Source organism: Notamacropus eugenii, chromosome 1, assembly GCF_028372415.1.
Source record: "Notamacropus eugenii isolate mMacEug1 chromosome 1, mMacEug1.pri_v2, whole genome shotgun sequence".
Taxonomy (NCBI): Eukaryota; Metazoa; Chordata; class Mammalia; order Diprotodontia; family Macropodidae; genus Notamacropus; species Notamacropus eugenii.
Window position 1 is genome coordinate 479,607,874 of NC_092872.1, and position 26,635 is coordinate 479,634,508.

A 26,635-nucleotide genomic window follows, 5' to 3' on the forward strand; every position below is an offset into this window, starting at 1 on the left:
TTACAGTACCTTCATATATTGTATAAATTAACTGTATTTATCTCTTACCCCCCTCACTAGGCGGTAAGCTCTGGGGAATGCCCTTATCTGAATATTGCTGACAGCCTAGTCAAGTGCTACGCATACAAAAAGCACTCTACAAACATGTAGGGGGTGAATGAATGGCAGGTACTAAAAAAAAAATGTGTTGACTGAAAAAAAAAATCTAGGCTGTGGGAAAGGGTAGAAACCATTCTATTCAGCAGAAATTTTTAAATACCCATTATCTGTAATGGAGTTTTCTAAAAATTAGCCATCCTGGCACAGTAGAAATGAAGAAGAAAAGAGAGAACAAATGAACACTCCTAACCCATCCCTGAGCCCAAGTTGGGCAGGGAGAATCAAGGCAGGAAAGCAGCATCTGATATGATCATTCATTTGTATTTCATGGGAGTTTGCATTTGTCGTAAGTAGAACATATTTCCAGAGAACAAAAGCTTTGTTTTGCTTAATAAAAGGGGTGGATACATTCTGAAGGGGATGAGGGTGGTATGAGTAATAATGGGTGGAGCTGATGCTGAGAATTTATCAGCAAGGTTATTACCATTCATTGTGACCTGACTGTTACTAGGCAGAGCACATACCTGCCTAGGCTATGTATGTATGTATGTAGGCTAGGGTGCTAGAAGCTCCTTACTAACCCAGACTCTAGCTGAGGACACCTACATATACAGCAGTGTGGAGGAGCTGAAGTTGGGGAGAGGAAGAATAAAGGGAGAAGGCAGGAGAAAAAGTGTCTATTTAGAATTTCAAAGTCTCTTCCTTAGCAGGATTTTCAAATCCGAAATCTCTTGGTTGTTAGACAACATAAAACAAGCTCTGCATCACCTTCCTTTTCACTTCTAAACTAGCCCCATCCGTAGGGATACATGAGGCCCAGCCCTTACTGAATTCAGGAAAAGTGACAAGTCAAAATGCAATGCCCAGATCTCTAGAACGGGTTTAAAAAAGGTCACCTGTGTTGCCTGGCCTTTCATCCAGATACCCACCACTCAAAGCTAGGAGCTGTTAGAAAGTGGTCTTGGGTTACTGTTGAATAGTAGTGCCTAACTCTCATAGGGAGCTTGAAAAGTTTACAAAATTCTTTACACAACCTCATTTGATCCTTTGGTAGGATCAAATGATTAGTAGGAAATGTGTATCGTAATCCTTATTCTTTTAGTTGAAGAAACTAAGGTTCTGAAAGGTGAGATGATTTGCCCATGGCCATCTAGCTTGAAAATGGCCAAACTGGGATTCAGACTTAGGTTTTCTGACACAAAGTCCAGTGATCTTTCTCTCACAACTACCCTGCCTAGAGATTTAGGGGTCAAGGAAGAAGCCAAGAGATAAAGAATGGGTTTCCATTTGATTTGCACAAAACTATATCTCAGTTTCCCCTCTCTGTAATAAAAATAAATATCAGGACAATCCCACCCTATTAAGTGTTCTGAGTTTTTCAGAGAAATCTCAGTTCTTCTTGATTCCCCTCAAGACAGGTTAGAAGGGGTCCTCTCAAAACTGTGTAAGCAGTAAAGAATATTAGTTCCTCCTCCTTTGATATCTCTGTTTTTCCACTACTTTTTCCTGGAGTCTCCACCTCTCTACTACCACTTTCCCACTGACATCAGCAAGATTCTGCCAGATTCAATGAGGCAGCCAAGGATGCTGCTTCCTTCTCAACTATGTTCACTAGCCCAAGAACATCAGAACACAAGTCACTTCCTTACACAAAAGCCAAGGGGCAGGGCCTTTTACTTACTGAATAGACAAGGATCATTTTTAAAGTTTCCCAAGTCTTCCTCCTGGCAGTATATGAACTCTAACCTCAGTTGGGTCATGGATCTGCCACACCATTTCTGCACCCTCTCCTGCTGTTCTTACCTAAGGCTATGTGCCTCATTCTGCTTAGCCCAGACCATGGAGAATATTTACTTGAGTTTGCCCACGACCTAGATTTGTTAGGAAGCAGGTTGTTCTCCAGCAGGGTCTCCAGGGCACAGTGCCACTGTTTGGTACTTCTGTAGCTCTGCCTCTACTCGGGGTGCTGCTTTCTGAATTGATTTCTGAATGCTGTACATGTCCCATTGTGTCCGCAGGAGGGCATCCTCCAGGGTGAAGATCCCATCTCTGGTCCGGCGCACCTGGGTGCAGACGGCAGCTGATTTCAGTTCCAGTCCAATCTCATGCACCACTCGACGGAGCAGCTGCTGGGTCTCATGCATGCACTGAATCTCTGTACCAGGGCAGTAGACAGAGTTAAAAAGAAAGGAGTGTGAGCAAGGATATAAGTGTGGGAAACAGGGAAGAGGAAAAGCAATCCAGAGGAGATATCAGGAAGAAAGAAGGGAACTGAATGAGGCCAAAGCAACAGAAATTCACTGGGGAAGCTTTGACAACAACGTGAAACACCATCCAACCCTGGGAATATGCCTCTAAATATAACCTCTGCTTGCTAAGAATGTGCATCAAAGAGTGCTCTGGCATGAGATATGAGAGTGTTTGTTCTGGCACAGTCCTAGCACTGGCTGTGGGAAGAAGTCAGAGACCCTAAGAGCTTGAGTGAGCTGCCATGGCAGAGGATGATGTCATGAGGCCTCCCAGCTGGGCTTGCTGGAGAGGGAGTTACTGTCACTAAGGAGTGAGAACTGTCTTCCAGGGTTACCCTCATGGAAGTAGAGCTCTATCATGCTCCTACTCTCATGCCGTCCTGATTTTCTACGCCCCTAAATCCTACCTAAGATGAATTCAGGAGGAGCAAACTGGAGACATCGGATTCCTGTAATCAGCATTGGACTCTTGTCCATGGGTCGGATTAACCCTTTCACAGCCATTTCATAGGCCTCTTGAGTCTTCAAGTCGAGATTGGAATACCTAGGGAAGAGGATGACAATTTTTAATGACCACCTGTAATGGTAAGAGTTTGGAATTAAGGTAAGTTATCTTCCCATTCCTAACTCCAAATGGGGTTCTCTTGAAAACTGTCCCTTGCCCTTCTGCCTAACCAAAAAGAATGCAATGTCATGAAGGGCCAGGCAGATTCAATTCAATTTAACAAATGTTTACTGAGCAACAAGGCATTTGAAATATACACAAAATGAAAGGACAAAATCTCTGTCCTTGGAGTGCTAATAATCTAGTAGGGGGGACAAGGCCACTAAGCATAATACAAGGTAGAATATGATATGCGACATGTCAAAGAAGGCAGATACCTCTTGTGAAATACAATTCATTCTATGGGGGGAAAGATCACATGTGGCTGGAGGGAAATCAGGAAAGCCTTCAAAAAAGACTGATTTGGGCTTTACAGGGTCAACTAGACAGAAGGGCATCCAGGCAGAGAATGATGAGCAGAGACAAAGACATGGCACATTTAGGGAACAGAAAGTCTTTCAGCTTGGCAAAAGAAGTAATGGGAGGCATGGTTGAAAAGGTAGTTTAAGGGCATACTATGTGGGAATATAAATACTTCCTGAGAATTCACACTTAGGATTGCCTTCATTCTCAGAATACTGAGAAATCTTGGCTTTTCCTATAGGTCAGAGGTGTCAAATTCCTGGTGAATGCCTGAGCAGCTCAAACTAGATTAACTGTGTCTGGAAAATATTTCACAATAAAAATATAATGTAGATAGTGTTAATTTGTGGTTCTTCAAGTCAATATGCAGCACAAGAATCTGTTTCTATTTGAGTTTGATACCATTGCTACAGGCAGTGGGGAGCCAGGGAACATTTTTGAGCAGTGGAGTGACATGATCAGAACTGTCTTTGGGGATGATTAATGTGGTATTTTATGCAACATGAATCAGATCCAGGAGAAGCTGGAGGATCAATTATGATCCTATTGCCGAATTCTGGTTGTCATAGAGGGAAAGGAGATGAGACAACAGATACGAAATTCAATGAACATTTATTAAGCGGATACTATGTACAGGGCTCTGTGTGACTACAAAGGCCAAAAAAAAAGAAGAGAAACAATCTCCACCCTCAGGGAGCTTAAATTCTACTAGAAGGGCTACACCTGTATGCAGATAAATATATACAAAGAAATTTCAAGAAAGGGTTAACAACTAGAAGGAAAACAGACTTGCAAGAGCCAGACTATAGGACTTGGCAACTAATTTGATGTTGGAGTTGAGGGAGAAGTCATCTGTGACTCCCAAGACACACAGACAGTGGTGGTGTCATTAGTCAAAATAGGAAAAGTCAGAGAGTAGTGCTGATTTGGGGTCAGGGGAGATGAGTAGTTTGGTTTTGGGCTTATGTAAGTCTAAGGTGTTGGCAGGACATCTAATAGTGGACATATAATTTGGGAGTCAACTGTGTAGAAGTGATAATTAAAGCCATAGGAATAGATGAGATGACTAAGGGAGAGAAGTGGATAAAGAGGGAGCAACAAGAGAACCTTGGTATAATGTCTTTGGTTAGGGGTCAATAAAAGGACCATTATAGAAGTCAGAAAGGTAGAAAATTGAGATCTGTAGAATCCAAGGAACAATATAGAATTAACAGAAAGAAGAGGGGAGTAAGAGAGCTACAAAGAGGTGAAGGAAAACGAGGGCTGAAAAATTTGGTGATGAGGAGGTAACTAGTCACTTTTTTTTTTAAGAGTGGGTCTCCCCATTTTGCCCATGGTGGAAGTGTAGGAACTATTCATAGATCCCACTGTAATAGGAACAGCTTTGACCAGCTGTTTTTAATAAGTGTCCCCCTGCTCCAGGGATCTCACTACAGTAATGCTGGACTTCCTGCCAACACGTGATCAGCTTAGCTCACAACTAAGGGCAATTCAGAGTTCCCAAACTCAAGAGATCCACCGCCCTCATCCTCCCCGGTAGCAGACATAACAGTTGTGCACCTGACTCACTGGTAACTTTGCAAAGAACAGTAGTGGGGGGACTGTTTACAAATGTTCAATAAGGGAACAAGTGAAGGAGAAGTAGTAATCATGAGCATTTAAGGAAGTAATGAGGTTGAGAAGATTTGTTGTTCTTACTGAGGACCAGGGTCATCTAAACATGTATGTAGACAGAAAAGAAACTGTTAATGGAAAGGAAATGATGAAAGATACAAGATAGTAACTCAAAAAGGAAGGTTTCACAGGAGTCATGAGAAGATAGGATTAACTATGCAAGTACAGGGGACAAACTAAGAAAGAAGGTCTGGAAAACAGTTTATTCAGGAATAGAAAAAAGAACAACAAAAAACAACAAAAAACCCCTGAACTTTGAAAGACTTAAGAACTCTGACCAATCAAGGATCAACAACGTCTCCAGAGGACCTACAGTAAGGTATGTTATGTACCTTCGGAGAGAGAAATGAGAGCTGTGAGATGAAGTACAGGACATCACCACCGTATATTCCTTTTGCCTGACTATACTTACTTGCTACAAAATGGTTTTTTTTTTCTTTCTCTTGGTTTTTATTTGGAAGGTGGGTCTGGAGAGAGAAGGGCTTAACTACAGAGAGGCAAGAAAAAGGTAGGGGACATTGTAATTTTGTAAAAGAAAAAAATGCACAGGAGAAGGAAGCACAGACAAGCAGGACAACTGGAGTTTGAAATGGATATTCATAGTTTCATACACGATCCTTTTGGCATGTTTTGTTGTATGTATTTTCATACCTTTTCTGTATTTAAGTTCAGAATTAAAGATATTTAATTTTTTAAAAGGAAGAAGACCTCTTTCAAGGAAGTGAGGGAGGGTCCTACAGAATATCAATGCCTAAAACTTTTCAGCAAAGAAAGAAGCAGGATCATCTGTTGAGTGAGAGGACCAGGGTGCCAGACCTGGAGAAGAGTGGGAAAATTCTGGGAATGGCAATGTGAGAAATCTGAGAGAAGATCTGGGTGACTTCCCTCAGGGGCTTCCCCCAGAGAACAAACAGGATAGCTGGCTCAAGACAAGAACTGCAGTCAACACAACATGGGTGCTAGTTACAGACTAGATTCCAGCCTCTTTTATTGCCTCCAGTGGCAAAGGGTGAGGACAGGCAGTCCAGTCTTGATACTTACATTACCAGAGCCTTCTGATGGGAGCCTTGGATGACTGCCAGGATTCTGCTGAGCTTCTCTGGGGTCACATGATCTGGGAAAGTCAATGGATTAGAGCAGAATCACCTGCATGGGGTGAGGCAAGGCGAAGCTACCCTCACCCCACTCAGCCCACAGTTTCTTTATATGTTCTCAAATCTCCCCTTTCTATTTCTCTCTCCAGCCTCTGGAGTGGGCATGCACCAAGGGCAAAGGGAAGAGAATGCCCTTAGGAGCAAATAGACTCTAATGTACCCACATCAGCCCTCTGGTACATTCTTAGGATGCTCACACCTTCCCACACAGCTCACCCATTGGGAGCTGGGACCCTAGTACTTAATGTCGACTTGGAGATTAACAGTGATTCCGTCCCCCTCTCTCAGGGTAAGTGGGGTGATAGCTTTGTGAAGCAGAGCATTGGCTAGCAGAGAGGAGGGGCTCTCCAGCTGATGCTAAAAAAGGCCTAGCATAAAGGCCTGCCATTAAATTATGACAATCACCAAGGTGAATGAATAAGGCTACCTAAATTCCACCCACATGCTTCCTTGGGCTCTAGGTTGCCCTAATGTGATTTTTCTCTCCTTTTAAACTTCATTTTAACCTAATTTCATCTGGATAAACACACTGTAGGAGAGGCCATGGTTTGATTTGCCCTTGTCCTATACCTTCACATCAAAGGTTCTGGCAATAGATGAGCCTCAGACCACTGGGGAACTAATTGGGAGCAAATATATCTGCAGCCACTGCCCAAGGGTTAAATTACTGGGGAAGTCAAGAGAGGTATACTTAGGATACAAGAATTCAGACCGCTACTTGGTTGAGAAGCAGTCCTGTCACGGGGCTGAACAAGAACATTTCAGACTCCTAGAACCTTAAAGTGACAGAGGACCTCAGGGGTGCAGACAGCTATGAGGTCAGGGCAAGAATCCCTTCCACAGCATCACACCTCTGTGCTAAGTGGGTTACCAGCTTCTACTCCAACAGTTCAGGTTTAAGAAAGCATACTGTTTCACTCTCAGGGAATTCTTGCTTGTTACAAAGTTCTCTTACATTGAACCAAAATCTGTCTCCTTGACTTTTACCATGCATACGAGCCATGCCCTGAAGACTCTACAGGGACATTGGGCCTTTAGAACAAGTGGAGGATCTAGTCTAGCTCCCTAAGTTTAAAGATAAGAAAACCAAGGCCCAGAGAGGTTTTAGGTGACTTATTCAAGGTCACACAGATAGTAATACTAGAGTCAATCAGAACTGGAATGTGGGTCCTCAGATTCTAAATTAAGTGTTACTTCTACTATCACAGGAATCTGCTTACTGAAGCCTCAAGGTATGCTTGACTTCTTCTAATGAGCACCAGCTCAGGAATTAACCTCAGAGAGATTTTGGAGTCCTTGGAGAAGGACAGGAGACATCATACAAACAACAGCCCCAAGTATATTCCCTGATCCCTGGGCTCTCACATGATCTTACCATAAGTTGTCTTTTCAATGAGCCTGCCTTCATCAGAGAAGTCATCTGTGGCTTTGCCCAGGAGCCCACGAACTGTGTAATCCTTTGAGAAGAGAGATGGGGAGCATCAATTTTCTCACTCTTTCAATGGGACCCCATGGAAGCAGTTTACCTGGACCCTGGAACTCTGGGATAATCTAGACATCTACTGCTATGCTGACTAAACCCCACAAAGTCAAGGGCGAGCAAAGCAAGTCACCCAGTATTGACTATGCATCCACAGGATAGGACAGTGAAGCAGACCATCCAATAAATAGCTACTGTGCACCCACAGTTGTCTAAATACAGAGCAATATAAAGGGCAGTCCCTTCCCTCAGAAGTGTGTACTCTTTGCTCCTGACCAGTTTTCTTTTGGGGCTCCTCAGCTCCCTGTTGGGGTTTAGTTTCTAAGGAGCACCACTCTTGTGTGGGGAATAACATCAGGCTGAGGAAGAGATTTGAGCCCTACAAAGTGTAATAGGTGGCCCTTCTCCACTGTTACATGTGGCATTCAAAACCTTCCACAATTTGGTTCAAAACAGTCTTATCTCTTGATGTTCACCTTCATCAATTTTCTCCTCTCACCAAAGTGGCCCACTATTCTCCAACATATTGCATAGTGCTCCGTGACTCTCAGGGTCCTTCTTTAGCCTTCATTAACCTTCATTCCAAATTTCTCCCCCTCCATCTTTTAAGGTCCGGCTCAACCCACTTCTTTCCATGAGCCCTTCCTAACATACAGTGACCTCTCCCTCCCTGCTCTGAACTACAGCAGGGCCTCTCTGTTCCATTGATGAACCATGATGGACCCCACATACCCTGTGCTGCCTTGCAGTATCTTTTTCAGTGTTACTTAACTTTTCATGTATATATGCCTCATCTACAGCAGGTACTGAGTAAGTAATCTTTGAATGAATAAATGAATTACTTCCAAGTTCTTAAGGGTAGAGACTATGTTTTGCGCTATTTTATAGTCCTTACAATACTAACCACATGGCCTTTCACACTACAGGCACTTCATAAATGTTGGTTAATTAATTTATTCTCCAGAGGTCGGATGAAATCCTTTCTTCCAGAGGCCAGGTGTAGATGAGAGGCCATGAGACCCATTGAGTTGCTGGAGCCTGAGGCACTGAGGTTCAGGCCTTGGGGGAAGAAAAATAATAAGCCCTCACCTCTGGGCCACCCCTTGGACTTTACAAGGAATTTCACAATCCACAGCAACCACATGAAGTTTGGCAGAACAGGAATTATGATTCCTGCCCACTTTACAAATGAAGAAACTGAGACTCAGAAGTTAAATGATGCATTCCAGGCCAGAGGCCATGTAGTTAATCACTAAAGCTAAGCACCCCCAGAAAGTACCTTGGTAAGATGGGCATTGTAGATGTCTGTGAGCAGCTTGTTTCCATGTCCCACTCCGAGCACTGCAAGATACCAATTCGACAGTTCATCTCTAGAGCTTCCCAGGTTCTTTGTGCCTGGGGGTTTCCACCACTGGGCTAATTGTCCAACAGAAGCCAAAGTTACTGAATCAAGGGTTCTTGCTCCGATCCAGCCTTGATTTCCCTCCCTGTTCTCTTAACACTGTTGTCCTCTCTATCACAAAAGGGCAATAAGCATATAAGATTCTGGCATAGGACTTCTCTGGGAAAGTTCTGGCCTCAGTTTCTTGTTCTGATTGAAGAAGAAAATTTCTCCTAATTCATCTTGTAGAGAGAAGAAAGAGGACAGCAAAATGAAATAATGTCTGTCCAGCTGAGTCCTTACTGGGGGCTGGGGGCCTGGGAGAAATGCAGAAAAAAAACAAAAGATTGACTGTGACTGGACCTATCCGGAGGATGTGGTCACTGACTCCATGGTCACAGATAGCACAGAAGCAGCTGCTAGCTGGCTCTTGTTCTACTGAACTGGGCATTGTGGTTTCTGATGTCAGATATGTCCAAGTGCCTACCAACAGGACCAGAATCACATGTTCACACATCCTAAATGTGATCTTGTATTTCCTGACTCCTGGCTCTTGGACAAGTCACTACCCTCACTGGTCTATAACCTCTACCCTAATATATCAAAGACCTGGGCCAAGAGAGGGTCAGGGAGGGGAATTAGAATATCAGAGCAAATGAACAAGGAACAACTGTAGGAAAGATTCTCAGAGGAACTTGTTTTGGCCCTGACACAAAATTTCACACTTCTATGGTGGGTTTGGGAAGGATAGTTACTATTCTCTCTTATGCTGCCCCTCCTCCACAGGGCATTTATCACTTGTTAATCTCACCCTCCCAAGAAGCCATTATGCTCCTCCCATGCAGAAGTCACACAATCCAAGCCATGCCAACTCTGCCTACCAAACACTCCAGATGACTTGAAATCCAGCCGGTGCCCGACGCCCACTTTCACACTCCTGTATTTTGGCCCTCTCACTGGAAAGAGAAGAGATATGTAAGGTCCCTGGAGCAATGGGACGATAGCATCTCTGGTGCCCAAGAAGAAAGAAGAACTCTTCAGAGACCACTGAGGATTCTGGAAATAAGCCTGGTTTGGGATAGGGGCAGGATCACATCATTTTCCTCCATTTTTTCAATCAATTTAAGTCAGTGACTCTGGTTTTCAAGACTTATTTGCTTGAAATATTTTGCTCCAAAGAAATCCAAACCAGGAACAGTTTTGGCTTACACATCCTTTTAGTGCTGGACATGAAAACTCTTTTCCCCTCCCTAAAGACATAGTCATTTCCTTGAGCCTAGGGATGGATCTGAGCTGTGACTGCTTCTACGCATATCACAAATAGGAAGGAAAGAATATAGTCAAGAGGATTTTGCTTGTACACAAATGGTTCCCAAACTAACTCTGGCTTCAAAGAATAAATTCTCCTATTAAGGGATGGCATAAACCCTGTTGTCTGCCCACATGATTGCAATGATTGGAATGAAAGACTCTGAGAAGACTGAAAATATGACTCAAGCAAGGACACCTATGTTCCATGTCCAGACTCACCTTAATCCTTGTACCAGGACCTACCTGCAGGACAACTAAGTATTTCATCAGAGAAGTGATAAAGCAGCATGCAAGGCTTGTACTTCTGGAGCAGGGACTGGCAAACTACAGCCGTGCCTGTTTTTGTATGGTTAAGAATGGTTCTGACAATTCAACACTTGTTAGTTAAAAATGTCAAAACCATAAAAACAGGTAGTGGGCTACATCTGGCCCTCGGACTATAGTTTGCCAATTGTTGTTCTCGAGGATTAGGGGAACAGTGTAGATATAGCAGGCCCAGAATAAATGTCCTGGCATCATCAGCATTTCCCTGTGTATTTATTTTGCTTATTTTCTATTTATTTATCTTGGGGCAGCAAAGGAACAAATAAACAGATTTAAAGTCAGAGGACCTCAGTTCACATACTAAATTCTCTCACTTATTTTTTGTGTAACCTGACAGTAAGTCACTTTTATCTCTTTGGGTTTCCATTTCTTAATCTACAAACAAATTTAGGTATATCTAAAGTCCCTTGTAGCTATAAATCTGAGACTTTGGATCCTCCTTAACCCACAGCCATTGGAAATTATCCTCCAACAATTTACTTCATCACTCCAGTCTTGGATAATGATGGTGTTCCTGAAACTAAGTATCCACTATAAATTTATACTATCCAACTTCAATGGGGCAATTATTGCTACAAGGCAATCCTTTCATTCATCCCTCACTGGCTCCCAAAGTTACTAGCCTAGCCTCTTGCACTATATATAATCATACATAATATACATGCTGGGCCTATAATTATATGAAACATTACATTTAGGAAATTGCACAGTGCTTTTAATCATCCCCTTTTTGCCAACACCTCTACAAGCACACCTGATTCCATCCCCTCTCATCTTCTCAAGACGATTATTCCCACTCTCATCTCTTAACTCCCTTTATTTTTTCATTTCTCCCTATCTATTTGTTCCTATTCTGTTGGCTATTAACATGCCAAATTATCCAAATCATTAAAAAATCTTCACCAGATCCTACAATCCCCAGTTCTTTTCTCAGCCAAACTCCTTGAAAAAGCCCTCCTATACTTAGTGCTTCCAACTCCTCTCTTCTCATTCTATCTAAACCTTCTGCAATCTGGTTTTTTACCTTAACGTTCAACTGAAACAGTTCTCTCCAAAGTTACAAGTGGTCTCTTAACTGCCCAATCTAATGACCTTTTCTCAACCTTCACTCTCTTTACCTTCTTCTAACATCTGAATGAACACTTTGTCCTGTCTAGATTTCATGACAATGCTCTCTCCTGGTTCTTCTACCCATCTAGCCAATCCTTCTCAGTATCCTTTGCTAGATCTTGATCTTTGCCCCCACCCCATCTCCAACTGTGGGTAAACCAAGGTTCAGTCCTGTGCCCTTTTCTCTCTTCTTTCTACACTCTCTCCTGGTGAACTCATCAGCTCCCATAAGTTAAATGATTACTCTAGATGCAGATCATACCCAAATCTATATATCTAGTCCCAGTTTCTTTCCTGAATCCTAGTTTCTTTCCTGAATTCTAGTTTCAACCCTTTTCACAATATCCCTATTACTGATGCAGATATATCCCTGTCATTCGGGTTATATATAATCTCAGGATCATCATGGACTCCTTACTTTCATTCATCTCATATGTCCAATCAGTAGCCCAATTTTGTCATTTCTGTCTCCATATCTCTTTTATAGTGCCCTTCTCTCCACTAACAAGACCACCAGCTTAGCTCAGGATTTCATCACATCTCACCTGCACTACTAAAATAATGTTGGTCTCCAGACCTCATACCTCTCTCCTTATTCCAACTGATCCTCCACACAGCCACTAAATGGACCTTCCTAAAGTGCAGTTCTGACCCCACCCCTACACTCAACAAGTTCCCATGATTCTTTATTACCTGTAGAATTCAAAATAAGCTCTTTTATTTAGCTCCTGAAGCTCTTCACAACTTGGCTCTCTTATACATTACATGTGTACACATACACTATGGTGCTGCTATACCTGACAAATTATTGTTCCATACACATGGTACTCTTATTTCCCATCTTTGTAATTTTTGTTGGCTATTCCCTATCCTCAAACCCCCAGCTCTGCCCCTGCCCAGTGTACTCTCTGGAATTCACTCCATCATCTCAGCCTCAGCCCTTTAGATGCTTTGAAGACTCAACTCAAGAGCCACCTTCCACATTGTCCTTCCAGAATACCCTCCTTCCACATACTACTACATGCACATATGTTGTCTCTCCCATTAGAGCAAGGGTTCTTAACCTGAGGTCCATGGATGCTCAAGAGCTCTGTGGAAAGATTTCAGGGATTTCATGAACTTTAATGGAAAAAAGCACATCCTTTTTAAAATATAATTGTTTTCCTTTGTAATTCTATCTTTTTATCTTATGCATTTAAAAGATCATTCTGAGATGTTGTCCTGGCCTAATTGCCTTGGGCTGCCCGAGTCTTCTTACCTTAGTCCAGGTCTTCAGTGGCTAGCCGGATAACAAGAGAAGAGACTTTCCAGAGTCAAACAAGGGTTAGGCTTCAGTCAGGATCTTAGTTACGTGTCCATATGCAGGGCGAGTTCTTCCCCAGGAGAAAGGAACCCCCCCCCCGCCCCCACCCAAGGAGCAAGGATCACACAGCAAGAGGACAGGGTGGAAGAGGGGAGGGACCTCCAGAGGGGACCCTCCTCAGGCTTTCCTGTCCCCACTTAAGCTCTCCCAGCTGCATAGTCCACACGTGGATACTGTGCATGCTCTCAGCCTCTAGCTAATCAACAAAAAGGTGTGCTCAGACCATGGACCAATCTCAGGGGTGGGATGCTCTCCCCAGGAAGTTTCCACTAAGAAGAGGTGGAGAAACAAGAAAGCTCGAGTCTCACTCCTCAATTCCCAGCTGTTCCTGGGGGGCCTCATGAGAGCTTGCAATTAAGAAGCCCTCATTTTTACCTGTCCGAAACCGTTCATGTGAGAACTGAGCTTACACCCCAACAAGATGTGATCTATTGGTTTCAACAGATTGCCAAAGAAGTCTATGACAAAAAGGTTAAGAACTTCTTCCCTAGGATGTAAGCTCCTTGAATGCAGAAACTTTCATTTTCAAAAATTCTTATCAACAATGACTGCTATGGTCTTCATACATATAACTGATATACTGCTTGCTTTCTTAATAGGTGGGGGAGAGGCAGGAGGGAGGGAATTTGGAACTCCAAAGTTTTTTTTAAATGTTAAAAACAAACAAAAAAAACAACAACAACCTGTTATGCTTTTCTGGTAGGTACTTGCATACTTGTTGCATTGAATTTAATTGCATTCCTTGTCGACTTTATAGAGATGACCCCATGGACATGCCCCAGAATCACCTTACCTAATGGGTGCTCAGAAAGGACTGGAACGCTAGTGGCTGTGAGGGTCAGTTCTTTCCCTTCACTTCCTTCTGCAGGCCCAAGCAGGAATCGGATGTGCTCTCGAGGGGTATGTTGCCTCTGTGAGTTAAGACCTGGAAGATGAGTAGACTAGGATGAGACAGAAGAGGAAAATAAAAAAGATGACAAAGTCTGGACTTCAGGAACTAGTTCTGGATCTAAGGCTATTCCTCTAACCTTGGCCAAACCCCTTCTAATTATCAGGTCCCTGGTTTCCTGGTAAAATAAGGGAAAGGGAATGGGAATAGAGATGACCTTTGAGAGCCTATCAGTCTAATTCAGAGGCCAAAAACAGTTTTCAGTAGGGGACCTAGAGGTAAGATCATTAAACAACTTAAGTGCTCTAGAGGGCAGACTGAGGGACATGGAGTCAGAAGCCTTAAGCTTGAATCCTCCATCGAACACTTACCTCTGCCTTCCACAGTTTCCTCAACTGTAATATGGGGATAACAGCACCCACCTCACAGGGTTATTGTGAGAACTAAATGAGATATCCTATGTGAAATGATGTGCAAACTTTAAAACAACTTAAATAAATGTTGACTCTAAGGGAAGTAGCACGAAAGAACCCCTGTGGAAATGTTTCCTCATCTCTAAAATAGTGGATGGGGAGACTGGTTTACCAGATGTCTGTTATCTAAAGTTCCTACCAGTTCTAAACATGATCTTAAAATCTAGGGCTCTGGGAAGGAAGCTGTAAGGGGAATCTTGGAGGAGGGGAAGAGAGAGTGCTGGTAGAGGCAAGGAGGGAAGAAAACCAGGAAAATATAGAGACTGGAGTCGATGTGTTTACTATGTGCGACTCCAGAGTATGCTTACTGCAATGTGAAGGAGTGCACTGCTACCGATGAGGATACGAACAGTGCTCTAAAGGTTAAGAGAGTTGCCTTTCCAGTACTTTGTGAAGCCCCTAGTTTATTCTCTAACCTGAGGGTTAAGTCTCACCTATAAAACTTCGCGTCTCCCTCACCTTGTGCCTCCTATCCTGTCATCCATCCTCCTCATCCTGCCCCTGATCTTGAGCCCCCATAAAAGCCTCTAAAGCGACATCACCATTCTGAAGTCTCCACGTAATCACTGCCCCCCACCCCCAAAGGTCGGAGGATCCCTTCACTTTCTCGCTAGGACCCCGCACTGCTTCTGCGTCAGTGAAGCTCCCCTCGGTCAGGAGGAAGTCCTCTGCGCCTCCCTTCACCCCTGAGCCGGCTCTGCCAAGCCCAAGCCTCGTCACTGTAAATCAGTCTCTATCAGAGTAAGGAGGAGAGGTCACCTGCGGACGGTGGGCTGGGGACATGAAGACACTGAAACACGGCGGGGAGCGACTGACCCAGACCACACAAGCCTGACCCGCAGCCGGCTCTTTATTAAGCGAAGTGGGTGCATAGAGCGTGTGGTGGAGGACAGGAAGGGGGATAAGGGGATGGGGGGCCAGGGGCCAGGAGCCAGGGAACGCAGCCATTCACCCTTCAGGAGCTGAAGCTCCACAGTGTCCCGCACATGTTTCCAGTTCAACCCTGGCGGCTTGTAGACTGCGAAGAGCCCGTGCAAGGCAGCGGAACGCGTAGACCCCATGCTCGCGCAGCGTGAAGAGACCACCGGAAGTGACGTCACCAGCGTCCAGGAAATGGGGTCCCTCACTGGGCGCCGCCATATTCCTAGGCCGGAAGTGGCACTTTCTTATGGTCCCGGAGAGAAACAAGACTCGGGCCGAGAGTAGGACTGGTTCAATCTGGAGAAAACAGGAGCCAGCTGCGGCAAAGATTGCACCTCCTCCGCAGAGTAGGAGAGAAGAATGAATGCGGCTCTCTGAAGGCTCGGGAGACCAGACAGCTGCGAGCCGGCGAGCGCGGTCCAATTCCTTTTGGCCTCTGCGAGGCTCCGTCGCAGCGGCTTGGGCGGTAGATTCACTTCGCTCTTCTTCCTTTAGGGGCCGGTGCCATGGCGACGGCGCTGCGCCTGTCGCGGCCCCTACTGCCTCGGCTCCAGCTCAGTCCCCGCGGAAGCAGCACGGCCGTCCCCGGCGGCCGCAGCACGGACCTGGGCCTGCTCTACCCCGGCCACATACCCACCAGCCCGCTACAGAAGGCGCTGCTGGCGGCCGGCGCCGCCTGCATGGCGCTCTACGACCCCTACCGCCACGGTGAGCCTGCCCGGCGTGAAGCGGGGCGCGGAGGTCGGCGCGTCCACCCCTCTCCTGGTACAGATGAGGAAGCGGAGGACCGCAGGCTAAGCGACTTACCCGAGGTGGCACACCTGCCGTTCAAACCCAGCTCCTCCGACTCCAAAACGGGGGACGTCTTCCCCACTTTTTCACCATACCTTGACCCAGGGAGGGGTCGGGCAGATTCTTGTTTAAAGATCAGTTCATCCAGTCCCGTCAGTGGGGAGGTCAAGTCCCAGAGAGTGGGAATCTAGTGGGTAGCCAGGTGGCCTTGCAGGTGATCGCGAGTGCCCGGGCTTCCTTTCTCCACCCTCTCCCGCAGCCCGAGCCCGGGTTTGATCTGTCCCAGTGCCCTTTCTCCTCCAGCAGGTCCCACCTGCAGACCTGGAAGGGGATAGTCTGATTTCAGGTTACAAAAAGAAGTCGGACCCAGAGAAGCAGGGTGGACCGGCTCCAAGTTAAGCTTTGTGGACCTTAGGAGCTTTTCGGCTACCATGATTGCAGACTGCCCAAGGTGAAGCCGAGAATCCGTGGCTGAGTGGATGAAGCCCTGGTCTGGCCACCGTGGTCTGCTTAGTGTCTTGTTCGCCAGAATAAAGTCTGTAAAATTAAGAGGTTGTTTTCAAGTGACCAGAAAGGCCCCTCCTGCTTTGCTTACTTGTCCATCATGTCCCCCCCAGGTCTAAGTACCTTCCTAACCCAGTTCTGTGCCCTCTTTGGGAGGTTCCTCCCCACTTAAGAGCTTGGGGAGACCTTAGATATCTCATTTTATAAAAGAGGAAAAAGACCCAGATTTGAGAAGTAATTGGCCTCAAGTCACGTTTTTAGTTCATGGCAGAATCAGGATCAAATTTCAGGTTTCCCAACTGCTGGTCTAGGATACTGTCAGATAACTCTTGCCTTATTTAATATCCTGCTAGCCAGCCTTCAGTCCTGCTAACACTCATCCCCAAACCCCTAGTTGACCCTATCCAGTGCCAGGAACTGGATAGACCCCTAATACCTTTATAACAGGATGAGAACCTTTTATGTCCCCATTTTACAGATGAAAAAACAGACCTAGAGATAAGGGGAAGTGATTTGCTCAAAGTGGTGCAGTAAGTAGAAGAGCTGGTGCCAGAACCCACTCCTGTGATTCACCATCCAGTACTCATAGAAATCCTATTTTGTGGGACCAGCATTTTAGTTTCCTCTACTCAGGCTTGCCTAACCACGAAATTCCATTTGCCAACTTTGATCATTAAACCCATATAATCTCAATAGTTAAAAATGTTTATTTTTAGTTGGGAAGAAGGAAAAAGAAGACAGTTGAGATTATACATATATTATGTTGAAGAAGTGAACTTTAAGCCAAAATTATAGTTTAGAGCTGGCTATCTAACCCAGTCTTGTCATTTTCTAAAAGTTCATACTGAAGTCCAGAAGAAAGAGAAAGTGACTTTACTCAAAATGAGGCAGGTAGTCTCACAGCTTGGATTAGTTAGTGTTGTCAGTCTGTACAAAAACTCAAACAAAAACAACGAGGTGATTTAGGGTGGCTCAGGGATTCCCAGGGGTTGGTAGTACCCAGGTCACCCAACTCCCAGAACAGTTCCCTATAACAACCTCATTTTATAGAGAATGAGACAAGAAAAAGCAATTTGAGGCAAAGGGGTACCAGATTCAGAACCGTTGAATTGCAGTCTAATGAATTTTTAAAATGTACTGGTACATTTTGTTTTGACACAAGACACTTTATCATAGGATCGTATATTTGGAGTTATGAGGGACCTCAAAATGCTCAGTGAACAATCCCCGTGAAACCATTTAGTGGATGTGTATAAGAATGAGTCCTTAAATTTTAATACTATGGTACTGATTGGTATGATTCACCATAGTGTTGTTATCTCTCTGCGATGACTTTATTTGCATTGTTGTAATTACTGAATTTATTGCCTTTTGACTATGCTTTCTTTACTCTATAATTTCATAAGTCTTTACATTTTTCTCTGAATTCTTCAAATTTGTAATTCTTTATGGCATCATACATTCATATGTTACAATTCGTTCAGCCATTTTCCAATCATTGGTTACGTTTCCATATTTTTGTTACACTGAATAATACTGCTATGAACATTTTTTTATATCTGGGTCTTTTCTTACTGTCAGTATCCTCTTTGAGGTAAAAACCCAGTAATGGGATCTCCAGGGCAAAAGGTATATAAATAACTTAGTAACTTTTCTTGCATAGTTCCAAATTGTTTTCCTGAATGGCTAAACCAATTCACAGTTTCACAACCAGTGAATTAATGTTTTTCCTACACCCCTATCAATAAATATTCCCTTTCAATCTCTTAGTATCTTGACTTTGATGGGAGTGAACTGATGCTTTGGGGCTTTAATTTGCATTTCTTTATTTATTCTGAGGACTTTTTAAGATAATAGTTTGCAGTCCGAATTTTGAGAATTATTAGTTCATATCCTTTAGCTACTTGAGAAATACATGTTTGTTTCAATTTGAATTTTGGATGTCATTTTTATTTTACTTAATATAAAGATTTCCCGCAAGTAGTATCATTTTTTTCCAATTTGGGCTGCATTGATTTCATTTGTGCAAAATCTTTTACATTTTCTCTACTCAAGATTGTCCATTTTGTCTTTTTATGCTGTGTCTGATTGTAGTTTTTCTCCTATTCATAGTTGTGTAAGATATAACCTTCTGTTCTCTTATTTTTTTAAAGGTATGACTATATAGTTTATTCATTTGGAATTTATTGTTGTATAAAGCATAAGATGTTGATGTAAATTCCTTTTTCACCAGTTTCTGTTTCTGGATTTGTTGAGCACTAGACTTCTCTCTACACATTTGTATCTTTAGTCGTACTTATCTGATCTAAATCAGTGATCTTACTCTTCTGTTTTCTATCATGTACCAGGTAATTTTGATAATTACTGCTTTATACTCTAGTTTAAGATTTGATAACACCAAACTGCGCCTCCTTCCTACTATTTTCATTATTTCAACAGTTTTACTATTCTTTTCCAGGTATTACTCCATGAATTTTGTTATCATTGTGTCTAATTCTGTAAAGTAGCCTTGTAGTAATTTGATAGAGTACTAAATTTGGAGAGTAATTTGAGTAGTATTGTTTTTATTATGTTGGCTTATCTCAGTCATAAACATTAAATTAAATATTAATATTATTTAAATAATGATAATTATTATTTATTATTCAATTTTTAATTATTTAAGTCTTTTCTTTTTGTAAATCTTGTTTTGTAGTTGAAATTTTATAAGTCCTAAATGTGTGCTGGCAGGTTAACTGCTTCTTGCACCACACCCTGCTATTAGAGGATCACTAAGGTCCGGGCAGGTCACACCTACCTTGTCTGTTTTTAGTATCCTGCTTGCCAGCCCTTATCTGTAAAATGAGGGAGTTGCATAAGATGACTTAGTCCCTTACAGTTCTAATCTTCTTTAACTGCCCTATTCTGCTGACTCCCAACCATTGACCCACAGTCCATAAGTTCCTTCCAACACTTAATATAGATTGAATTATACAATTCAAGAACAGGATGGCTCCTTAGAGGTCATCTCATTCAATCTCCTTATTTTAAAAATGAGGAAATTTGAGGCCCAAAGCCATACCAGGAACTAGTGACAGATCCAGGTCTCTTGATGGTTAGTTTAGTACTCTTTCTACCACACTGTATTTTACATGTTAGGGAAAGCTTCACCTCCATATATACAGTCTATCCATGAACCTGTCTCTACCTGTGAAAATTCTTTGCACCTTTTAAGGCTCATCTCAGGGAATATCTCTCTATGAATGAATGGTATTCCTTCCTTGAATGCCATCCCACCTGTTCCCATCTGAAAGTGGTATTTCTATCCTCAAAATTCTCAAATCACTTTGTATTTTTCTCCTTTTCACTTAATCCTATTTTGCCTTATACTTTTTTGTATTCTTGTCTTAATGCTTCTGTTAAGTTTCTTGAAGTCATAATTAGTATCATGTTTCATCTTTACATCCCCAGTACCTTGTACATGAATGTTTGGGAGTACCTTGGCTTCATTCCCTTACACTTACCACAGGATTCTACACACAACTCAGCATTTTGAGTTGGCCCAGAGACTCCATTCTTTCCACATGTGCTCATTTCTGTCCTTTCAGACATGGTTGCTGTTCTGGGTGAGACCACAGGACACCAAGCTCTACGGGCACTCAGGGACCGGATGAGGAGGGACCCCGAGGGTACCCAGATCCTGCAGTAGGTCTCTTCTTGGGCTTAATTGGAGGGGTTGGGAGTGGGAATAGAATGAGGATTCTGACATCCCCTCAAACCAAAGCAAAATGTTGTAGTAAATTGAGTATTGGACTCGAAGTCAGGCAGACCTCAGTTCAAATTCTGCCGTAGTCACTTACTAGACATGTGATCCTGGGCAAGTCACTTAGCCTTTATTGGCCTCAGTTCCTTTTCTATAAAATGAAGGGGATTGAAGGAGATAACTTCCCTGGTCCCTTCCAGCCTGGCCCTATCCTAAACCTTATGTAATGTGTTGCCGTATGAGCATTTCTCTGAATAGAAATACTGCCTACAGAATAAAATCTTAATTCCTTATCGTGAAAAACCCTCTACTCCCTACTTCTCCAGATGTTACTTCTTATAGAACCTTTCTTTAGCTATACTATTCCCATTTCTTGGAATACTCTTCATATCCTTTCCACTTATTCTTATATCCCTTAAAACCCAGCTAAAGTCATGCCTTCTCCCTGAAGTTTTCGCTTGACTACTGCAGCCCACAGTGAGCTCTCTTCCTTTCTCTGAACTTCTTTTTTTTAAAATTAATTTTATTTATTTTCAGTGTTCTACAATCACTATTATATAACTTAGATTATTATTTTTCCTTCCTTCCCGCCTACCTACCCCTTCCCTCCCTGATATCGCATACAATTTTATGTAGGTTCTACACAAACATTCCCATCAAATACATTTTCACTATAGTCATGCTATGTAAAAAAATTAAATTGAATGGGAGAAATCATATAACAAACCAAAACGTAATACACACACACAAAAATGATCTGCTACATTCTGCGATTGAATTCTATAGTTCTTTCTTTGTATGTGGAAGGCATTTTGCCTTAGAAGACCATTGGGAATTTTTTTTAAGTCCTTGCATTGCAATGAAGTTCCAAGTCTACCAGAAAAAACTCTGTCACACTGTGGTCATTGCTGTGCACAAAGTTCTCCTGGTTCTGCTCCTTTCAGTCAGCATCAGATCATATAAGTGTTGCCAGGCCTCTCTGAAGTCTTCCTGTTCATCGTTTCTTATAGCACAAGAGTATTCCATTATATTCATATACCATAATTTATTCAGCCATTCCCCATTTGATGGGCATCCCCTTGATTTCCAGTTTTTGTCCGCCACAAAGAATGCTGCTATAAATATTTTTGTACATGTGGGACCCTTTCCCATTTTTATGATTTTTTGGGGATACAGTCCTAGAAGCTATATTTCTGGGTCAAAAGGTATGCATATTTTTGTAGCCCTTTGGGCATAGTTCCAAATTCTTCTCCAGAATGATTGAATCAGCTCACAGCTCCACCAACAATGTATTAGTGTTCCAACTCTCCCACATCCTCTTCAACATTTATCATCTTCCTGTTCTGTCATGTTTCCCAGTCTGATAGGTATGATGTGGTACCTCAGAGTTGTTTTGATTTGCATTTCTCTAATCAAAAGTGATTTAGAGCATTTTTTCATATGACTATAGATATCTTTATTTTATTTCTCTGAAAATTGCCTGTTTATATCCTTTGACCATTTATCAGCTGGGGAATGTTTCTCTGAACTTCTGAAGTACTTACTGTTAGTACCACTAATTTTGTGTTTCAAATAGACTGCCTTGAAATAATTGTGATGGCTGACCTTTGTAGAGCAATTCAAGGTTTGCATATATAGTCTTATTGGATCCTTGGAGTCATCCTTTAAAGTAGCTGCTACCAGTGCCATGATTCCCCTCTTGCAGATGAGGAAAAGGGAGCTCATAATCATGCTGCTTCTAAGTGTAGGAAGTGAAATTTGACTCCACTACTGCATACTGCCTTTCATTCTGTTGTCAATTCTCTTTTCATGTTAATACCCTTCTTTCCCCAAAAGTTTCTTGAGCGTAGGGACAGTATCCCAAACTACTTTTTCGTCCCTCAACATTTCTTAATAAAATGCCTTGCACAGAGTATCTCAATAAATGTATATGGACTGTGACTTTCTTACTGTTCTATCAGATTCACCCTCTCCTAAGGCCAAACCTAGATGTCAATTTCATATAAACTTTCTGTGTGTCACTCATGTCTGGTAATCTTATTCACCCATTCTGGCTCCTGAATCTTCCCCTCTGTTCCTACAGGGAAAGGCCTCGGATCCAGCTCTCTACCCTGGACTTGAACAAACTCCGAACCCTACCAGAGGGCTCCTTTGGTTGGGAGTATGCCCACTTTCTTGATGTTAATGTAAGTGTTTGTTGAATCATGGTTCAACATGGTTGAATCCTGGGGGATAATGGGAGTAGATAGAGGCAGAACATGGTAATAGCCACAAGCCACCATAGAAATATCCTGGGATTAATTCTATCACCCCTGACCTTTTGACCCTGAAGACCTAGGTTTTGTCATCTGGTGGTGGGCAAACTGATCAGCAGAATATAAAAGCCTCTATCAAAGCTATGAGAAGATTGGTAATAACATGGACTTTGGCTCTTCTCTGTGTCCTATTCCTGCATTGCCCAACAGCCATGGCTCTCAATGACTCCAGAGACCATCTGTCCAGTAGAAGAGAATACAGGGAGAGTCAGTCTGAACATATTAGTCCCCCACTCTTTTCATTGAGGCTGCAGAGCCCCCTGACCTAACGGCCTTCATCTCCTGAAACCTTCTTAACCCTACATCCTATGACTGCCCTTCATGCCTTTGACATGCCCTTTAACTAGATATCATCTGTATTTTTTGAAAACTAGAAAATTTCTCCAGTTCCCCAACATTATGTTTTTCCAGACTATCTCTCTGATGGAGGCAAAGTATCAGGTTGCTATCTGGAGTCAAGGACCTGGAGAGGGCATAGCTTCTGACCCAGTCCCTAGTCCATATTGTAGCAACTAGCTGTGACACAACTAGGCCTTCAGGCTCTGTTAACCCACAGAGGATGGAGCAACAGAATTGCCCTAAAGGTAATTAAGCTCAAGGTTCAACTTCCGCTTCATGGAGCCTGACGTTAAGGATCACCCACAAAGATGGGAACTATATGGTGTGATTGTCTCTCCTCCCCATTCTTATGTACAGATCCTGCCCCTCCCACATAAATAGCCCTAAAAATGCCCCTCGAGTCCTATGGCTCTACGGCAGCCTTTGAGATAGTCATAACAGACATTGCTCAGTTCTTCAAATGTTAATCTGAATTAGTATATGTATGTAGAGAGCATTAGGACCAAGGACTGGTGAGGAATAGCTGGTCTGTGTGGAATTGGTGGCAGAGAATTAGGGGAGTTGATGTGACTCAATGCTCGGGTGGTGGGGCTTTCAGAGGGTATCCCCAGATACACGAGCACCCACCCGCTTTGTGGATGATGAGGAACTTGCTTATGTGATCCAGCGTTACCGTGAGGTTCATGACCTACTCCACACCCTTTTGGGAATGCCCACCAACATGCTTGGTGCGTGAGTACTCATTCTGGTGGGCACAAAGCCTGGGAGGTTGGGGTGGGTTGGATTATCTGAGCATCATAAATCCAAAGTGACAAGAACTGTGAAACCATCAGATTAGGAAGGGAGTCAGTAGCTTGCCTTGGCCAAACTAGACACAAGAACTGGGTTCTATTATAGGACCCAGGCAGGATCGGCCAACTCCTGATCCCTCTTCCTCCAGGCTGTGCAGCCCAATTTGAGCATCACATAAATGAATGAATTAATGAACATTTATTAAGTGTTCATTATGTACAAAGCACTGTGCTAAGCACTAGGGATACAGAGAGAAAAGAAGAGTTTGTCTCTGACCTGAAGGAGTTCATATTCAAATGCGGATTGATGACTTTGGGAATTGGGCCAGAAGCAGAAGCAGGGGAGAGTGCTGCCATTCCTCAGGTTCTTGGACCTACCTTCACATTGGTGGCAATAGGTCAACAGTGGTAATGAAAAGGAATGTGGGCCCCTTATTCATGGTGGGTGCTCTGCTTAATGATGGTGGTAAGGCTAGAGCTGGAAGCAGGCCCAGTAGTGTGAGGGGTTCAGTTTCTGGGCTCTTTCCATAAGGAGCTGAAGGGGGAAGGTGGCGGTTTGCCTTTGCTGGTACATGCTACCTCCTGGCTCTTAGGATACCTTACTGTTTCCACTATATAGTGATGTGTGACAGGACCACCCACAAGGGCCTGTCTCTATCACTACCCATTTTTTTTCCTTTTGGCCAGGAGAAGTTGTGGTTAAGTGGTTCGAAGCCATCCAAACAGGCCTGCCCATGTGTGTCTTAGGAGCTGCCTTTGGACCCATTCGACTCAGTGCCAAGTAAGTTTCTTTGTGGCCTCTTATATAGGTGTCCAAACAGGAAGAAGAGCTGGGGGATTGAGGGGGCAGGAAAGAGGAGCAAAAGCCAGAGCCTTGTCAATGCCTGCATTCAGACCTAAGCAATCTCTTTTCAGCTAGACAGAAGTCATATAAGTGATATATGGGGTGGGGTTGACATAATGGATTCTTTCCTGTCCCCACAGGAAGCTGAAGGTGTTGATATCAGAGCTGATTCCCTGGGCAGTTCAGAATGGCCAAAACTCCCGATGTGTCCTCAACCTTTACTATGAACAACGGTGGGAGCAGCCCATAAAAGCCCTTCGGGAGGAGCTAGGCATCACTCCACCCCCTGCTGTGTGGCCAGGCCGTACCCCATCCCCAAAGCTCTGAATCAACAGGTTCATGCCAACTCTGTGCCACTGGGTAATGGGCTGCCCTGCCCAGGACCTTTGCACTCAGAGGTACCCAGGGACATCTAGCCCCAGATAAGGGGATGAAGAGAGTTCAGAAAGTGGCCTTCAAGGGATATGTGTATATCCCCTTATCTCCCAAAAGAGATATGAGAAAAAATATTTATTGTTCAGAAGAAATCTCTTCAGTAGACGAGAAGCAATACATCACTGCCACGTAAGTGGAATTGAGTAAACTCAGAACAGAGACTTCTGTTGATTTATCAGGAATCCATGACTCCGTGATTTTATTTAATTTACTCTCCAGTCATTCTGTCTTCCACTTGAAGAATTCCTTCTACTTCATCTTACTTCTCCCACTGTTTCACCCTTTTCTCTCCCCTCCCTCCAAGGTCAAGAATCTTTTTGGGTAGTTTGGACAGAATACCAGGATGTCAACTTTTTGGATCCAGAAGTGGTGTAAGGAAGGATGTTGGTTCCACAGGCTGAATAAAGCCCTCTTTTGGACCCAGATATTTGTTTCTCCTCTTCTTTTTTGCCAGATGGCTTGCTGGCAGTCCTGAGAACTCACTCCAACATTTTGATCCTAAGGAAAAAGACCAAGTTTTGCTTCTCCCTGTTTTCTAGGTTCTGTCCCTCCCCCTCCACCCCTGCTCTGACCATGCTGGAGGATTTGGATGAAGGTTTCCTGGTCTGTCTAAAGGATGCTAAGCTAGCATTTTCCTCACATGAGAGCCAGGAAGTGAAAGAGATGGGGAGGTGGGGGGTATGTGAAGAATATGACTGAGAATGTGGGGCACACTTTGCCCTGGGTCCCTTTTGGAATCGTGATTAGGAGGACAAGTATCTACACAAAGTCACACTCTAGCTGCCTATCCTCATTGTGTGCCATAAGGTTTGTGGTCTGGTTCCTTCCTGACAGGCCTCTAGCTCAACTGTTTGAAGTCCTCTCAGTAGTTCTTTAAAAACCACTCCTTCTTAATTAGCACTTTAAAGAGGTCTTTAAGATTTGCAAAATGCCTTCTTAAATACTGAATCTCATTTAAGCTGCACCATAGCCTCATTGACATTATAGGTATTATTCCCATTTTACAGATAAAGACCCTGAGGCTTAGAAAGATTAACTGACTTGCCACTGGTGAATAACTGATGTCTGAGGCAGAATTCAAACCCAAGATTCTCCTGGTTCTAAGACTAAGGTTCTTAACATCTTAACACACTACGCTACTTCATACAGAGGCTGTGAGACGTAAAATTAGAGAATTCATTACTCCTAAGAGTTGGTACAGGCAGGTCATGCAAGGACTATATAAATCTAACCATAAAATAGAAATAAAAACACACTGAAATAACTGGAGAAACATTAATTGCTCATGAGTAGGTAAAGTCAATATAATAAAAATGACAGTACTACCTAAATTAATTTACACATTCAGTGATCAAACTTCCAAAATATTTTGTAGAGCTAGGGAAAACCAGAACTAAATCCATATAAAGAACTAAAAGGCCATGAATCTCAAGGATAACAATGAAAAAAAGGGAAGGGTCTATCTACAGACCTCAAGC

At 43.2% G+C, this 26,635-nt stretch overlaps 2 protein-coding genes across 4 annotated transcripts; one reads left to right on the forward strand and one right to left on the reverse strand.

The window, feature by feature from the left end:
- Positions 1 to 401: 401 nt before the first annotated feature.
- Positions 402 to 15,609, reverse strand: TRUB2 (TruB pseudouridine synthase family member 2). Of its 2 annotated transcripts, none has more exons than XM_072632566.1 (8): positions 15,427 to 15,606; positions 13,906 to 14,037; positions 9,886 to 9,960; positions 8,903 to 8,964; positions 7,519 to 7,600; positions 6,031 to 6,103; positions 2,756 to 2,892; positions 402 to 2,254 (listed from the first exon to the last, which is right to left on the reverse strand). In XM_072632566.1, the coding sequence occupies exons 1-8, from the start codon at positions 15,533 to 15,535 to the stop codon at positions 1,980 to 1,982; spliced, it is 945 nt and encodes a 314-aa protein (XP_072488667.1). In that variant the 5' UTR covers positions 15,536 to 15,606; the 3' UTR covers positions 402 to 1,979. The 2 variants fall into 2 exon arrangements, with proteins under 2 accessions (XP_072488667.1, XP_072488668.1); XM_072632567.1 differs by having other exon boundaries at positions 1,757 to 2,162; positions 15,427 to 15,609.
- On the forward strand, positions 15,603 to 25,582 carry COQ4 (coenzyme Q4). 2 transcript variants are annotated; one of them, XM_072632569.1, is made up of 6 exons: positions 15,603 to 16,103; positions 20,279 to 20,375; positions 22,517 to 22,619; positions 23,686 to 23,815; positions 24,566 to 24,659; positions 24,863 to 25,582. In XM_072632569.1, the coding sequence occupies exons 1-6, from the start codon at positions 15,902 to 15,904 to the stop codon at positions 25,047 to 25,049; spliced, it is 813 nt and encodes a 270-aa protein (XP_072488670.1). In that variant the 5' UTR covers positions 15,603 to 15,901; the 3' UTR covers positions 25,050 to 25,582. The 2 variants fall into 2 exon arrangements, with proteins under 2 accessions (XP_072488670.1, XP_072488669.1); XM_072632568.1 differs by lacking the exon at positions 20,279 to 20,375 and having other exon boundaries at positions 15,613 to 16,103.
- The last annotated feature ends 1,053 nt before the right edge of the window (positions 25,583 to 26,635 follow it).